Source organism: Athene cunicularia, assembly GCF_003259725.1.
Source record: "Athene cunicularia isolate RWA chromosome 1 unlocalized genomic scaffold, athCun1 chr1_part1, whole genome shotgun sequence".
NCBI classification, from domain to species: Eukaryota; Metazoa; Chordata; class Aves; order Strigiformes; family Strigidae; genus Athene; species Athene cunicularia.
The window spans coordinates 44417881-44434262 of NW_020799091.1; the positions used below are offsets into that span (position 1 = coordinate 44417881).

General features: G+C 34.7%; 1 protein-coding gene across 3 annotated transcripts in view; it reads right to left on the reverse strand.

Moving 5' to 3' along the window:
• Positions 1-16382, reverse strand: part of MYCBP2 (MYC binding protein 2, E3 ubiquitin protein ligase) — a 173446-nt gene that overhangs the window by 40640 nt on the left and 116424 nt on the right. For all 3 annotated transcript variants that reach the window (XM_026849212.1, XM_026849204.1, XM_026849219.1), the window contains 4 exons: positions 15519-15651; positions 11398-11523; positions 7935-8120; positions 984-1085 (listed from right to left, as the gene is read on the reverse strand). In XM_026849212.1, the coding sequence (XP_026705013.1) occupies positions 984-1085; positions 7935-8120; positions 11398-11523; positions 15519-15651 (547 nt within the window). The remainder of the gene's footprint in view (positions 1-983; positions 1086-7934; positions 8121-11397; positions 11524-15518; positions 15652-16382) is intronic.

Genomic DNA, 16382 nt, shown 5'->3' on the forward strand with positions numbered 1-16382 from the left:
TTGGGGGGGGGGGTATGGGGGAGGAGGGTAGGGGAAGGCGGAAGAGAAGGGAAGAAACAGCATGGTACATTAGGGTTTATAAAATTTTTTTTTTTTGGTAAAAGAAGAAAAATAAAAAGTTTCTTAAATATCAGTGCAAGTATTTTGTTCATGCCAGCTCAGTTATTCACCAGGTCTACTGATCAGGTATTTTGATATGTCTACTTTGTGATATACGAATTCAGAAATGTGATTTTTAATTATTTTATACACACTTTTCCAAAAATCAAACCAATATTAAGAATAATTTAAAGTTTGCCAGATGAGACAATACTCTAGATAGGACCGTTTACAGGATTCCTCATAACGGAAAAGGAGTCCTTTTCTTAGAGGACATAAAATACCGTAAACCATTCAGCAATGTATCACATTTGAAATATATGTATGACTACTGAATATCAAGCAATAAAACATTCTAGAACAAAACTGCTTATGAAATGTATAGCTTAACAGTGTTTTTTATGTTTTTGAAAGCAAAGGCTTGGATTTGCATATATACAACAGGTAAATAATCCTAATTAGCATTCTAGACTATCAGCACAAAGAAAAATCCCCCACGTGAAAAGCTGCATAATCATGTAGCCAACTGCTTTATCTGTAAACAAAAAACAATACCCCCCCATATTTTTCCCCTTTCTTCTTCCATATTTCATTTGCCTATTGTTTGAAAACAGGTATTATTAGATAATGGATTAACAGTCACCTTTCTGTTTACAAAGCAGTAAGAGATAGCTAGATCACGTATCACAAAGTTGCTGCAACTCAGGAAGGCAACACTGAATAGTTATATAAAATAAGCTCCCAACAACCACCAAACTTGAACATGTCCTTTTGAAATAGTATTCTATTAAGCGAATGAAATGAAAATGAATGGAAGGAGAAAAAACCCCAACATTTTGAATGTAAAATCTGAATAACCTTGCTACAATGGCATGCATACCCACCCTTCAGTTTGTGAGAGAGAGATGAAAGAGCAGAGGCAGGACCAGCTACATCACTAGTTTTGTAAATACGCTCACGAGAAGCAAGGCAGCAGGATGGAGTTTCTACAGTGGAAAACAGTTGCACAGAAGCAGCACATATTCAATGGAAAAAGCAGTAAAGATAAAAACAAGCATTTCAAATGATATGCATCTCCTTTGTTAAGTATTCTGAATTGATTTGAGACTCCTAAATTAGTTTTAAATGAGAAACAGTTACTTCAAAATGGTTTCCCTGATCTAAACTTTAGAATCTTCTGTGATTTCAGTATTAGTTTCTAGGATCTAAAAACATAGTATGTACAAGATGAGCCAATAAGATTTACAGTTTATTATAAAACCCAGCAGTAGCTAGTTTTGAACTGAAATCTGGTATGAAATGTGAATTTCTAATCTGTGAATTCAGAGATTAATTATTTAAAACTGCACTATGGCCTTCTAGAAGACTAATTCTCACATTCTTTGGAGAAAATTAGAGACCATCTAGATGTTTGTGTTGGAAAGTCTCACTAACCACTGGAAAGAATGAAGAAAAATATATTAAACCCATCCAAACTACCTGTTTTCAAATCTGAATGCGCTCAATAATGTAATGTTTTGAAAAACTTCATATACATAATGTGAACTGTAGGTTATCAACAGAGACATAACTAGGAACAGAAGAGTTTCTATCAAACAATATAAACATGAAAACAACTTTGTATCAACACTTAAAATAATTTAGCCTTAAGAAAAAAACAAATAAAGATAAATTCTGATGTAATACAAGATAATTTCGGTAGAGAGTCTACTGACAACAAATCTGTTAAGTACAGCTCCAACTGAAACTTGGAATGAAATAACATCAGGGACTTTTAGTTTCAACTCTATCATTTTACTTTCCTATAATGTTTCTAATTCTAGTTTCAATTCCTATTTCTTCCTTTAGAAAAAAGTTGAATTCCTACTGCATTAATAAAGACAATTTGTATCTTTGTTAGAAGATACTCTGTTTTAGAGTGACCCTTCTGTACATATGGAATGAGGCAAATGTTAAGAATAAGTGATTTCAATTCCTGCACTGTTTAAGACATCTTTTTGTACTACAATTCCTAAGTTGTATGTATAAATACACTCAACCCTCTATCTTGTACAGTGAGCTATAGTTCTATAGACTCTACAATGAGAAGTGTTTACATGTTTGAAATAAGAATTTAACGCTTTAAAATAATAAAATAAACTGTACTTTCCCAATCCAGTATCAGCATATATTTAAGAACATTATTACCTACTTTGATTGCCACAAATGATTTGGAGTGATCCAACACTAACTATATAGCTTCTGACTAACAGGATGTCATTCCACCAATTTAAAGGTAAAATGGAAAAAAACACATTAGGACCACAAAGCAGGAGTAAAAGCAATCCTAAAAATATCAATTTGATACACTAGCATTCTATTCCATGAATAATTAAAAGGAAATTTTACTAAATCTGCTTTCACGAATGCACATTCACATTACATTCTTTCATTCTATATCTGAGAATACTCACATTTTGTATTGTTGTAATCTAGTTTATGTTGAACAAGGTACTACTACTCAATCATTTCAAGGGGACTGTGGTTTGAAGAGAAGGAGTCTCCCACATAATCTCCTTGCTTCCTTAGCAAACAGTCTATCCAGGATAATGGGTCTGCCACAGGGACCAGCTTTTTGGTCAGGATTCCTTTCTGCATCACCCTCAAAGACTACAAAGATTTAAAATACAAGGTAGGCAAGGTCTGCCTCATGTCATGTTCGAATGTGACAGTGTATCTTTAGTCACACCCTTTTTTTCATTCAACATGGAAATAGCTCCAGCTTGAAAGCTACACAACATGGAGACCTAAGAGACAGTTCACTTCCTATGGCAGGATGCAGTCTTCTAACAGCCATGTCTACTTCCTCTGAGGAAATGCCAGTAAACCAATCTGGGAGGCATGACATACCACCAACTGGTCCATGTTTGTCTTTTTTTAAAAAAAAACTCTAAAAAAACCTGGTAAAATGTCTCTGGAAAGTGGAGATAAGTTAAAGTTTCTTTCAAAATGCCACTGGGTTTCTGAATGGCGATGAAAGAAGCACTGACCTGATTTGCCCTTTTGCCTAAGCAATGGATGCCTCTTCAAAAGAATGCTGAATTTCCTCAAGCACTGTATCTTTTTTCACATCCTGAAAATGCCATAGTGACAGCTGGACAAGGACACTTTTTTTTCATGAGTAAGAGAATATACGGAAGTCAACAAACATTTGAATATTAAATATTAAAAAAGGGGAAAAGTATTAGGTACTATTATAGGAGGGGAATGAGTGAGTGAATGAAAGCAAAAGCCAAAATGTAGTGTCATTAGAAAAATATTAGCCATGTTCTTTACCCAAAGGTACAGTTTGGAGCACCAACACTTGAGCCACTTAAATTTATTAATTGAAAGAAGCATTCCTGTGCTAGAAGGGAGATAAAAATGATTCTATAATTTTATAATTTGTAACTAAAATTTCTGAAGATGTGATAAGCCAAATTTATTTCTAAAATAAAGTTTGACACAGTATGTGCTTTCCTCCAAACTTTACCATACCAGTTCATCAGGGATGGGTTTGGATTGACCTGGACAAATATACCTTTAATCTTTTGACATACATATATTTGATCATGAAATCTGTAAAGCCTCAGGTACGTAACTGTTTAAATTCTTAGCTCAAAGTTTCAGGAATGATGCTTTGGCAATATGCAGCATCTGAAAAAAAGAGTTTAACCAATAGTGTTTGGCTGCTTCACATGACAATTAAGTAATTCCAGCACAATACTGAAGAGATCAGTGTGCTTGATTGAGAATATTCTCTCCCTTCATTTTCCTGAAACACTACTGAGAAGGGTTATGTGCTCCATATGTGTACTGGTCTTTTGTGCCTCCTCTACAGTTTAGGAGATGAGGACAGAGGCACTGCAGGCAAAGCCAGTGGTTCTAAATGCTCTGTAACTAGCACCTAGAAAGGAAAGGAACAAAACCAAAAAGTGGTAGCACAATATAAAGGGATGTATCAAGGAACCCCTGACAGGAACAGTAGAGGCTGATGACATATGTTGGGACCACATGCTGGACTGCAGCTCTGCAGCACGGGCTCACAAGGAAGCAGCTTGACAGGACACCACGAACGTACTGAACAGCAGCTCAGCACTGCAGTTTCTGCCTGGACTGAGATGAGTCAGTAAGCAGTAGCTGTGCTGTGTAGCCACTCAGTGAGCTGCCTGGGCTGCACTGGAAGCAGGCAAATGTGACAGATGAGGCTAACAAGGCGGGGTCCAAAGCCTCTTCAGCCTATGAATCCACTCTTCATTTGCAATAGCAACTCAAATGTGAGGAAACATGGCATAAAGGTCTAACACTGGTGACTGCAAGGTATCACACTTTCTGCCCCAAGTTCAGAGTTCAACAGCCAATTGTGAAATTTTGGTAACTGATGCTGGATAGCATGGCAAGATCCCTTTTCCCTGACTTCTCACATCTAAGGAGATTTATGCACTGCTGAAGGTTGAGAAACAAGATCTTCTTCCATCCTCTAGGTTTCCACACTTCACCTATACTCAGAATTCAAGCAGAAATTCAAGTCTTCTGTGCTCTTCACAAAGTTAGGAGACCATTTAATCAAGCAACCAATCTTGCAGCTATGGGAGGTTGCAGGCTTGAGCAAATCTATTACTGGTGATCTTACAAACGTCTCAGAAGCAAGCATATGCAGGCTGAAGTAATTACAGATTGTTTTGCTGAAATAATCAAGGAAGGAACATGTATCACTTGTGCTATTCCTCTAAAAAACATCCTTGCTAAGTTTCCAAGTCAATACAGCTGTTCCTGAACTCCATGTAGGTTATGCCATCTCTTCTAGCTTTTTTTTGACTTTTAGCTGCACAAAAGACTGACCAGGAATTAAAATACATGACAAGAGCATCTTAGTTTTGTCTGTCCCTGTGAAAAAGAAAACTACATCTCAGCCTTTTTCCCTTGTGACCATGTGTGAAAATTAGTGAAGGAATTAAGCAGGACAGAACAATCAGCCCTTCACAGAGTTCTAGCAAATAACACAAAACTGAGTAACACAGTTCCTCCTTCTTTTTATAATATCCCTTTTTGTAACAAATTGTTTGACAAAACACACAGGACTCTTGTTAGTTTACCTATTCATGATGTGAAAAGAGTAACAGACACACTTCTCTTTTTCAAGTATTATATGCAAGGAAGTGGATGTCCAAAACTGTAGTATTTCCACATAAAAAAATTAACCAGACACTGTATCGGAAGATAAAAGGTTGTGACAAGCTCTTTCCCTCTTCCTTAAATCTGAAACCAGATCAAACCCCAAGCATTCATCAAAAAAACCAGCTACCTACAATCTCTTCTAAAGAAAAGCTACAATCTGTCACTGGCACAGAGTATGTTTTATAATCAGAGCAACACTTTTCTTGCTATTGTAAAAATCTGAATTAGGGAAATAATTCTAGAGGACATTCAGCCTAATCCTAACTTCCCTCAGAATCATGCTTCCAAATAAAGTTTCTCCCCAGGAGGACAGATATCTGAGGAAGAACAGAAAATTTAAGTGTAGCCAAAACTATTTAGGTAGACGTTAAATCAAGACTGGTATTTAGTATATAACCTCTGCAGCCATGGAAATCTAGGCTGACACAACTTCTTTTGACTATTAGACTATCATTAGTCCCTTTAATATGACATTTATTGACTATAAACTTTAATTTTAATTTTTAGATCAAACTTCACTGCAGGAAGCACATAATTTGAAACTAAAACTAAGTGTGTCTGGGACAAAAGTCCAAGTGACTTGATAACGAGTCTTGGGATATGTTGTTTAATCGATTTAACTTATAATTACGGGGCTGGTAACAGGAGGCTATAAAGTGCTTTGGAAATAATGAATGAAACTTGCACGTTTAAATAATTTATGTTACAGTTCTATTATAGCCGCATCAGTGTTGAACACATATTAAAACCCACACAGTGTAATTCAACCTGAATAGAATTTTTCTGTCTAAATATTTTTATTGCATATATGCCTTGTTGTTCTAATTAATCTTATATTGTAAATTAATCCATTAATTTATAATATGTAAATTTTCAAGAAGTAGAGTAATAATAGAACTACTTAAAATAAAAATTTTAATCTAGAGAGTCTTATATCCCTCAAAATTTCCTTGACTATTAAATGAACAAGTATATGAACGTAGTCTTACAGACCTCCCTGACAACATTCTGAATTTGGTTGAACTTATAAATGTAAGATTAAAAAATAAAACAGGAAATTTTTCCCCATATAATTCTTAAACTGGCAGTGAAAACAAAAATGTTAACATTTCCTTCCTTTATGCATAATTTACATTATCTGCATCAAATCTTAAATTAGATATAAACTGTTTGGAAGAAAGTCCTTTCATCAAATTACAGTTAGTGCAACAGTATACCAGTTCTGGTTGACAACTTTCGCCCTGTTGGAAGGACAAATAACCCTATCAGTTGAGATCTTATACTAAGCTAAGATCCCAAATCAGACAAAAACTTGAAAATTTTTTCCAGTTTCACTATTATTTTATTTGGTAGACTACCAGTGCTCCCTTTATCTGACAAAAAAGGTTTCCTTCTGAATCAGGGATCCTTATTAAAACACAAAACATGAATGTAGCTTACTAAATACAGTTTATCTCCATCTGTTCATTAGGCAAATCCATTCAGCAAGATCCTGTTGGGCAGCCAATAAAAAATGTTGACAGCTTTTCTTTTCTTATACAAATCACTGAAATTTGAAATAAGACAATTAGGGTTATTTTTGATGTGAAGTTGAATGCAAAACTGACTTTACTACTCTGAAAAAGGTAAGAAAACTAAAAGTGATGGAATACAACTGATAAATTCTCAGTCATGGCTTGCTGATGCCAGTGGCAATCAGCTGTTTTATCTGAGTAGGTTTTGAAATATTCTGCTTTCAGGACACTGGTTTAAGTCCAGCATAAGTACAGAAGATCACTGTCACTGTATTTCTGACAGTCTTTATAAAAGTGAATTAGAGATTTTAATCTAGTTCAAACATGAAGCACTTCACTATCACTTCAATAAACTGAGCTGGATAGATTCAGGTCTGCATAGACTAGAGACTGAACTGACAGGGTCCTACAAGAAAACAACTCAGTCACTTCTGAAGGACAGTTTGGAAGACTAGCATTCCTGTGACCCATGTTATACCTGTTCTGTACGTAAGGAAGAACTTACTGCAATATCTGCTTTCCATCATGAATGTGAGCTTTTATTTTTCATTAATCAAAAACTAAGTAGTTTCCTGTCCTTCCATCAGTAATCAGGTTAACTGCTATTCACCTCTAGGTGCAAAGATTCATGTCCATGCAAATCTGATGAGCACCCAACAGAAGACGACCAAAGCCTTTCTTATGAGTAGTGCCAAGTTGTTCCCACTGTCCAGCCACACCCCTGAAGTTAGGAGTGATGACAAAAGTAGGAATTTAGGAAGTACCTATGAATTTACTGCAGTCCATTTTCGATGTTAAAAGAATTATTAACATTTTGTACCATATAAAATATTTACCTTAATTAAAAATCCAGAGTTGCATACAATATTGGAAATGCACTTTCATGACTTATCTATGCTGCAGAACACATACAAAAGCAAAATATTGTCAACATAGAAATTAAAGTTGAGCAAGTATACTTCTTTAGGAGCATTACCTCACATGCTTCTGAATCGTGAAAAACTTAACAAAACAAAACCAGAAAGGTGCAACTGAGGGATGATTAGTAGCTGGTAAGCAACGGAGAACAGCAATGTCAAAGCTGCAGAAATGGACTGATGAGGCAGGTAAGGCTGACAAACTTACTCTGAAGCTGTGGCTGAGGCTGCTGGAAGGAAAGGGGCTGTCCGAACACAAATGGACTGTGGACTAGGGAAGAGGGAGGTTTTGCAGCTTGATCAAAGATGGAAGGAGCTGGGAGATTTGGCCGTGACTGAATGGAATTCAGTATGGCACTCAGTTGGTCACCTGTAGTGGGCAAAACAGTCAAAACTACAACCTGTTACTTATCATTCTCCAGAAAGGCAGAGTAAAATGGTGCTCAATTAAAGTTTAAATGATGATAAAAGAGAAAGCTCATAAAATTTGTTTAGCCACATACAACTCTGGTTGTGGCTAAACATAAAAATCTCACCCCATGCATGGCAACAAAATTACTGAGAAGTACAAGCAGGGTTTTTAAAGATCATGGATATTTTACTACAATTATTTAAAACATTTCAAAATAGAGATTTATATTTGCCTTGCTAAAAAACGAAGAGCAGCCAAAGAAAAAAGAGAAACCCCTAGCATTTACAATAATATACACATGCAACAGAACATGCAGAAAAATATTAGAAAAAATGATGAGAAGGGAAAGATAATATGTAATTAGGCTTTGGCAAGTGTATTTCTGTGTCAAGGCTTTGGTAAATATTTGCTCGTTCTGCAAATATTTTCAAAAGTATTCTATCATGCTGTTTTTCAAGATCAGATTTAAGATAACTTAAAAAACCTTAAGTACCACTTAGGAACTGGAACTGGTTTTCCAAAGAACTACATGCATTAGTTGTGAGGCAAATGAAGGCCTTCAAGAAACTAGCAAGTTAAAAAGAGTTTTAATAGCTGAATGCCAATTCTGAAAAAACTCTACGTGAACGTGAGAAATACATGAAGCTTACAGTAAGAAGGCAGAGTTTATCACACCATGTTATAATTTGAAGTATACTTAGTAATACGAGCTGAGACACCAAGAATTTGAAAGCATTTCATATATGAACGATCACCAAGCAAATTCTAAGTGTCACTTTATTCTGCAAATTCGTATCATTTTGACAGCATTCTAGAAATCCTAATGCAAAAAAATTAGCATATAATACAGAATTTACAACTCACCGAATTTACAACATTTCTGGGTGATTATCAAATGTTTTTTCATAGAATTAGGAGAAAAACCAGCGAGTATATGGAACCCTGTATTACCTAAGAACTCCAAAACTGAAGTTTGTATTTATTTTCTTGGTATTTTGGTTTCAAACTTAAGATAACAAAAATATCAGAAAAGAGCTGGAATGCCTTTCTAAATAATCATCTACAGTTATCAATAAATCAATTTTATTCCACTGTTTTGGAAGTAGTATACCTAAAAAAAAACTGGAATCAGTGCTTGGGCAGTAATCACTCCTACCTCAATAACCTAGAAGTGATTGACATGTTTCACAAATCACTATTAAATATCACCAGCCTATTTCTTAAAATGAGTAATTATTTTAAAAGGAAGAACACCTGATAAGAGATTGAAAGTCACCTGCCCACCATAATCAAATATGGAGGTGGGTAGGGTGATTGATGATACTTGACTGCAATGTAGAAGGCTAGAATAGAGAAGACATAGCTAAATCAAACAGAATGATTGTGTGAGTTATGTCTTCTGCCTCTCAGGTAATATTGTAAACACAGACCCATTTCATGGGGATCTTTACATTTGACTAGCAGTCTGAAACACTAACAGATGGTGACTGAATTTTCATTGAAACTAGTGCACCTCTACAAAAGTTCTTTTAACAAACAAGCACCTCCAAAAGAACTGTTTCATTCAGAAATTCCCCATAAAGAATATGCTTGTGCCTTCAGATTTTTATTATCCACAAAACTCAAATGCTTCTTAGACCTCAGAATGCAAAAATAGCGTATATAGAGTAATGAGACAGATGAAGAATTCTGGTTTTGGGAAAGTAATATCATTATTCTTTCAATGTAATGCCAACAACTCTCCACTCTTGGGCAGTTCACAAGGAATTACAGTCCACAGAGAATGAATTAAGTCATCTAGCCCAGTTGTTCACTCACACTAAACATCACAGCTTGAGGGTATGTCAAGAGAAAAATGCGTATAAAATGATATGGAAGTCAATGCCAGGAGTAGCTTCCAAACTTTCCGTAACTCTAATATCCCAAAGAAACACCTTAGAAACTGCTTATGATAGGATATAGTAAAAAGAATCACAATGTCTTCAGAAACTAGGATGCCTGTTAATATGGCATATTGCTCTCCCAGATTTCATCTTTGGACAACACAGGAAAAAAATAAAATTCCTAATACGCTTCTGCAGTAAAACCCCATAATACTTCTGCACTATTACACAACTGACATTGAGAGACAAGCTGTCATACTGCCTCACATGCTGAACATCTTAAAACACTTCCACTGTTGTGATTCAACTGTAACTTTGAAATGAGTATGGCTGAACTGGGAAAAGCAATTCTCTATAAGGAGCCCAATAAAACAAAAGGAAAACAAACTTTTCCAGCCTTTGTCCAAAAAAATGTTTCCCATAGCAATGCAGAGACAGGTATGAACTGCTTCTTTATGCAGTAAAACATTGTGACATGATATAAAACTTTTTCATGTTAAGAAAATAACAAACTAGGACCATTTAGCAATATTTTTTCCCCTCATCTCTCTTCTCCTTTAAAACAAGTCTTAAACCAAATTACTTTATTTAAGAATACTAAGAATACATGCTAGTGTTAAAAACACATAGCACACCTTAGGCCCATGCTTGTAGTGGACCGAGTACAGCGACGTAAGAGTACAATGACAAAGCTCCATATTTCAGTAATACTTCTCAAGGACTTCTGCCTCAGCAAAAGCCCCTTCTGTATTGTTAAATCTTCTAGATCCAATCAATGAATGGACAGCATGCAGTTTGAGTTTATTGTGATGGCTTATATATATTTACATGTTGCCAATGAAATAAACCATAGGTAAAAGAAATAATTCTTTCCCAGCTTTTCTAACTAAGTGACTGAAAGGTAATTTCAGTTTTACAACTTAAATCTCAGATGGTACCTTTTATTTTGTCATCCCATTAAAGGCACTTAAAAAACCATCAAGACAGTTGAGAAGCTTTTACAAATGTTTGTGATCATTTTAAAACACATGCTTTCTAAATACTTGTAAAACAGGATATGGAAATTATTGTATATATTTTTTATTTCTGCATTACAGTTTTGTTCCCACCACTGCAGAAAGCCTCAATTGTAACTTACAAATCTTTGACGATCCTTTTTATACAGAGTACTTTGAGTGAAATTAAGGCAGAAAAAAAACCCAACAGTTAAAATATTAACTACATGTTCTGTAAACTACCTTGCAATTCATTGCACTACAGCTTATTTTTTTTTGGAGAACATCTGATGCTGCCTAAAAGGTCAGGAAATGAGTAATAAAAATATAAGCAAAGTTAAGAAAACCATCGTTTTTTAAAATGTGAGTGTAAAAACATACCTTTGTTATTTCCAAGGCCATAATCAAACCCTTGTCCATTACTACAGCTTGTCCCCTTACTGAAAGCTTGTATTGAAAAAGGACTTGGAGGAGGAGTCTGAACATTTTGATCTAGAAGGACTTGCTCTGTAAAAAAAACACATCACTGCAAAATTAGACCTTCTTAGTAACAGATTTACAATGGAAAGATGAGTCACAAGGCAAAGGAGTGATATTTTTTTCCACAAATAGCACTCTTCCACTCAATTCTTTTCAAAGAAAAGCACATCTCTCTTCTTTACAGCTCATATTCTAAAAATATAGACAGAGGACTTAATACCATGCAGACTGTTTTTGTGTTTGACTGAGTTGCTGCCAGCTTTGCCGTCATATGCCATTTAGGAAGAAGCTTGACACTTTGTTTTTCAGTAACATCACATCATTCAATGTTTATTCCTTGCACAATTGTTAAATTCATTTGTCAAAGCATGGTGAAGTAAGGACAATTTTCAGGGTGGCAAACTCAGGGCTAATAAGCTTTAAATCCTGGCTACACCCTAATAGTTCACAGGATAGATGACATTTTTTTACCCTGAGAGATTTACTCACACCTGTTACTGAATACTAGTTTTACTTTCTGTATGAAACTAAAAAAACCTTCAACCCAAACCAACATGGGGTCTTTCAGAATATCTGTAACAACAGAAGCACCAAGATAAATGAGAGACAGAATCCGTTTGACTAATTAGATTTAGGGACACATTACTGACTTAATGTGGCCAGAAATATTCCAAGGGATGATCTACAAGAAAAAATTCAAAAGTAATCTCCCAAATTCAGGTTAAAAGCTCAGGTTGGCACCTTGAACAAATTTTTCTCTTGTAAACATATTTAATGTGGATTCAATTTAAAGAAGAAAGAAAAAAAAAAAAATCAGACCTCTTCCAAGAGCCATTTTTAGGAAGTTGCATTTGAGGCCAATATCCCATTTCAGAGTAAAAACTTTTATGTAACACACATATTCAAACTGAAAAAAAAATCATCAGGGAGAAGTTTGTAAATTTAAACTTGGCTTAAAAAGGAAAGGATCTACAATTTTCTCAATTAGAGGCAACTCTAGATCTTGCTGTGGTGTTTCAGATAAAGTATCTGGATAAGTGCCTACAGTTTCAGTATGACTTTTGTTTTGTCTCTGACAGATATCTTAATTTTTTTGGAGAATTTCATTATCAATTTATTAAATAAAGTTAAAAAAGCTATCTGAAAGATTGTAGTATTTATGGATAAAAATATTGACAGTTGCAAATCTAGTTGGAGCTCCTCCAAATCTTAATTATTTCCCTCCAGCAAAAGCAGTGAAACTGATGACAAAGAGTATTCCTAATTCATTTCACAGCAAATAAAAGCAATTAAGTTTAAATGATCTTCAGATGTGGCTTAAATTCATTAGTTTTACTTGGTACCAAGATGGACTAGGAACATAGAATAGGTTGAAATATAACAGTAATTGCACTGATAACTACTTGAACTGCTTTAGCTAGATGCACAAGAGAAATCTATCTTCATCCTACTTATAAAATCGTAGACTCATCCAGAAGAAAATAAAACCAAGCATGTCAAGGCATAGGATTCACATCAGAAAGTTTCTGAGGTGCCCTATACACTGGATTGTAAAAATCCTACTACAGTTTTGTCCTCAAAGCTGGAAGCTTGCATTTCTGTTTTAACTGTGAGTACAATGTACTTGAAGATGTCCTTCAGTAAGAGTACACAACTATCAAGAATCTGAAGATAGACCTTTCAACAAGGGTCTTGTTTAAATTCTTCCAAATTTGGGAATCCATTCTTAAAGTACAGATACACCTTGAGAAATTAGAGGGAAGATGAAATGATAGACAAATTACCGAGGCTGGAAAAGACTACTTAACATATGCAAAATACTGTCAAGAAACAAGACATTATACCTATCCTTCAAAATAAGTTCTCTTGAATGGAAATTTTTGCACACTGCTTAATCTACTAACTTCAAAGAAATTATTTTCTACAGGAGAAGCAATCAGCCTCATGTTAGGATAGAAAATGATGCAGTTAATTATTGAGTATGTGTACTTTCAACAGTAAAGGTATCGTTTCAATTCACAAATACTTAAGTTTCTAGAATCTACTCGGGCTCTCTGAGCAGCTGAGAATGTGACACTATCAGACATAACTAAAATGGAGAATCTATGACTTCAGAAAAGATACTGTGCTAAATATTATAAGTAAACACTTTTTTTCACAATTTATACATTTTCTGATAAACTCTTGGTAATTCCCTTTCTTCATAGAATTTTTGTATCTTAAAGTCAAACAGCAGCAGCCTACAACAAATACTTACATATTAGCAAGGAATTACTTTGGTTTAATATGCTAATGTGATGCTAATTATCAAAGTATCTAGTTGCGAAATAATTTTCAGCAAAAAATGTCAAAACCAGAAAGGCAAAGACTCTGATATAATGAAGAAATAAAAGGCTGACAATAAGTACTATGTAAAAACACAAGCAGAATATGACTGCTGAGATGGAAGCTTATCATGAAGACATTTTTTGTAAAGCGGACACATTAGATCCCATAAACAGAGTGGGAAGATTATAAATTGAAAACATCTAGATTTATTCAGAAAACAGAGAAATATGTTGAAGGAAAAACAAAAGGGCTTGAAGAAACTAACTCTTCATGTTGAAACAAACCAGCCTCTAGAGAATTGATTTTATGATCAATGAAAGAACCTTAAATGTTTCTGTCTAAGAATACCTGTAACAAAAGCATACTAATGAGAATCCATAGTAATTTTTACTAGACATTGGGAAAATTCAAGAGGGACACACTGGACAGCTGGGGTGCTGTGTCCAGTTTCAGGATCCCCATCAGAAGACAGAAATTATTTAAACAGAGGCCACCAAGACACTCAGGGCAGTAGAGCATACAACATCAAAGGAGAAGCTGAGAGATCTGGGTTTGTTCAGTATTAAAAAGAGAAATCTATGGCAAGATCTCATTGCTCTCTGACTACCTTATCAAAGGGTTCAGGGAGTATGAAGCCAGACTCATCTCAGAGGTACAGTGATAGGACAAGAGACAATAAATGGAAGTTGCAGCATAAGAAATTGTGATTAGGTATTAGGAAAATTTTTACCATGAAGGTGTCTCAAATACTGGTATGGGTTGTCTAGAGAGGCTGGAGATAGAAGCTGACTAGACAAGGACCTAAGCAGCCTGATCTAGCTGAATGTTCACTGACAGGTAGGTTGTATAGATGATCTCGAGGAGGAGTATAAATACTGATAGATCACCCTCTGTCTCATTTTTTAAGTGAATGTAACTAGACCATAATCTTGCACAGGAAAACTCACCCAGATGGGCTGGGCCTCTCTGTTAAGGAAAGAACAATTTCAAGGTATTTGTATGAAGCATTCAGGGTGAAAGATATTTTACACAGATATCATTAGATAGCCTGTTTGAAGGGAGATCAACAAGAGGATGATCAGTGTGTGAGGGAAGCAATCAAAAACTTTGTATATCAACATTTTGTTTATATTTTCTTTTATTATTTCTAGGTCTTACCCAATCTGAACATGAATTATCACGACAGAAATTCTGCATTTTAAGAGAATCCAATCATAGTTTGCTAACTAGAATAATTAACTATTTTCATGTTAATTTTTAATACAGTTAAAAAAATGTTAACATGTTTTTAATAGAATGCTGCGTGACAGAATTAACAAACTTAAAAGTCAAAAGGAACATAAATAATTCATTCTGCTCTGCTTTTCAGAGGCACAAAGTAAGCAAAGAAAGCAAACAAAAATGCACAATTATTTATTTAAAAATAACCCCCATAGCTAAAAGGACAGTTAAAACTATGATCCGTAAGTGGTACAGAAGAAAACATGGGGAAATATTTTAACTGTTCTTTTAAAAAACATTTAAAGAATGTTTATAAACAACTTTGAAGTCCAACTGTGTACAGTAGCTCAAATGAAAAAGTGTAAATTAATTTTATACCTGTTTAAAACTCAGTTCCTTCTTTATTTATTTTATTTGTCCTGATTAGATTGCTTAATTTTTTAAAAAGTTATTTAAAAAACAAAACAACTTGCCATCTTCGTGTCGGAGATACTGGTTTCCACCTCTGTCTCTAGCTAACGACCATGCCTCGCCTTCATCACTTTCACAGAACTCTACCATGCTGTTCTTATCCATTTGCACCCATGTACCTTCTGAATTAGTCACCTGATGCACACACATAAAAAAGCATAATTTATTGACTTTTCAGATAATTCAGTAGCACGATTCAGCAAGTTACTATAGTATCTGAAACTCACACTCATTCCAATCTTTGTATTACAAAGTAAATGTAAAACAACAAGTTTCTTAAATTAAGGCAACAGGCTGAGGCAGATTGAAATAACAAAACTATTTATGGCACATTTACAGTTAAGAGTATTTTCAAAAATCTTAAACCTGTTTATGTTAGAAGAAGCAAAACACCAACACCATAACTTTAAAATATCCAAACAAGCCTAAATAAAAACTTGAAGGAGATGTCACCAAAATAAGCCTTTTTATTGGTGCAGAATAGAAATATGCACAGTAGAATTATAATACCAAATTATATATGAAAAGTCTGTAAGTACTAATTTTGTTCCTGACATATTTAGGAAATAGCATGACACACTTCATCCTTAAGCCCTTCTTAACCATAAATCAACACAGTTGGACAACTGGGAACAATAACAGTTCAGCAACTGAACAAACGAATACAATCAATACAGAGAAACAGAGTAATCTGTTAACTGGTTAGGTCCTAGAAAAACATTTTTTCAATGAAACAAAATTCTTTCTAAGAATATGACAAAAAAGTAGAACAAGAAACAGAATTTTGCAAGGAATACTGTAACAGAAATATATAAGCAAGCATATGTAACTGCAGTACAATTTAAACATTATTCCAATCAATGCAC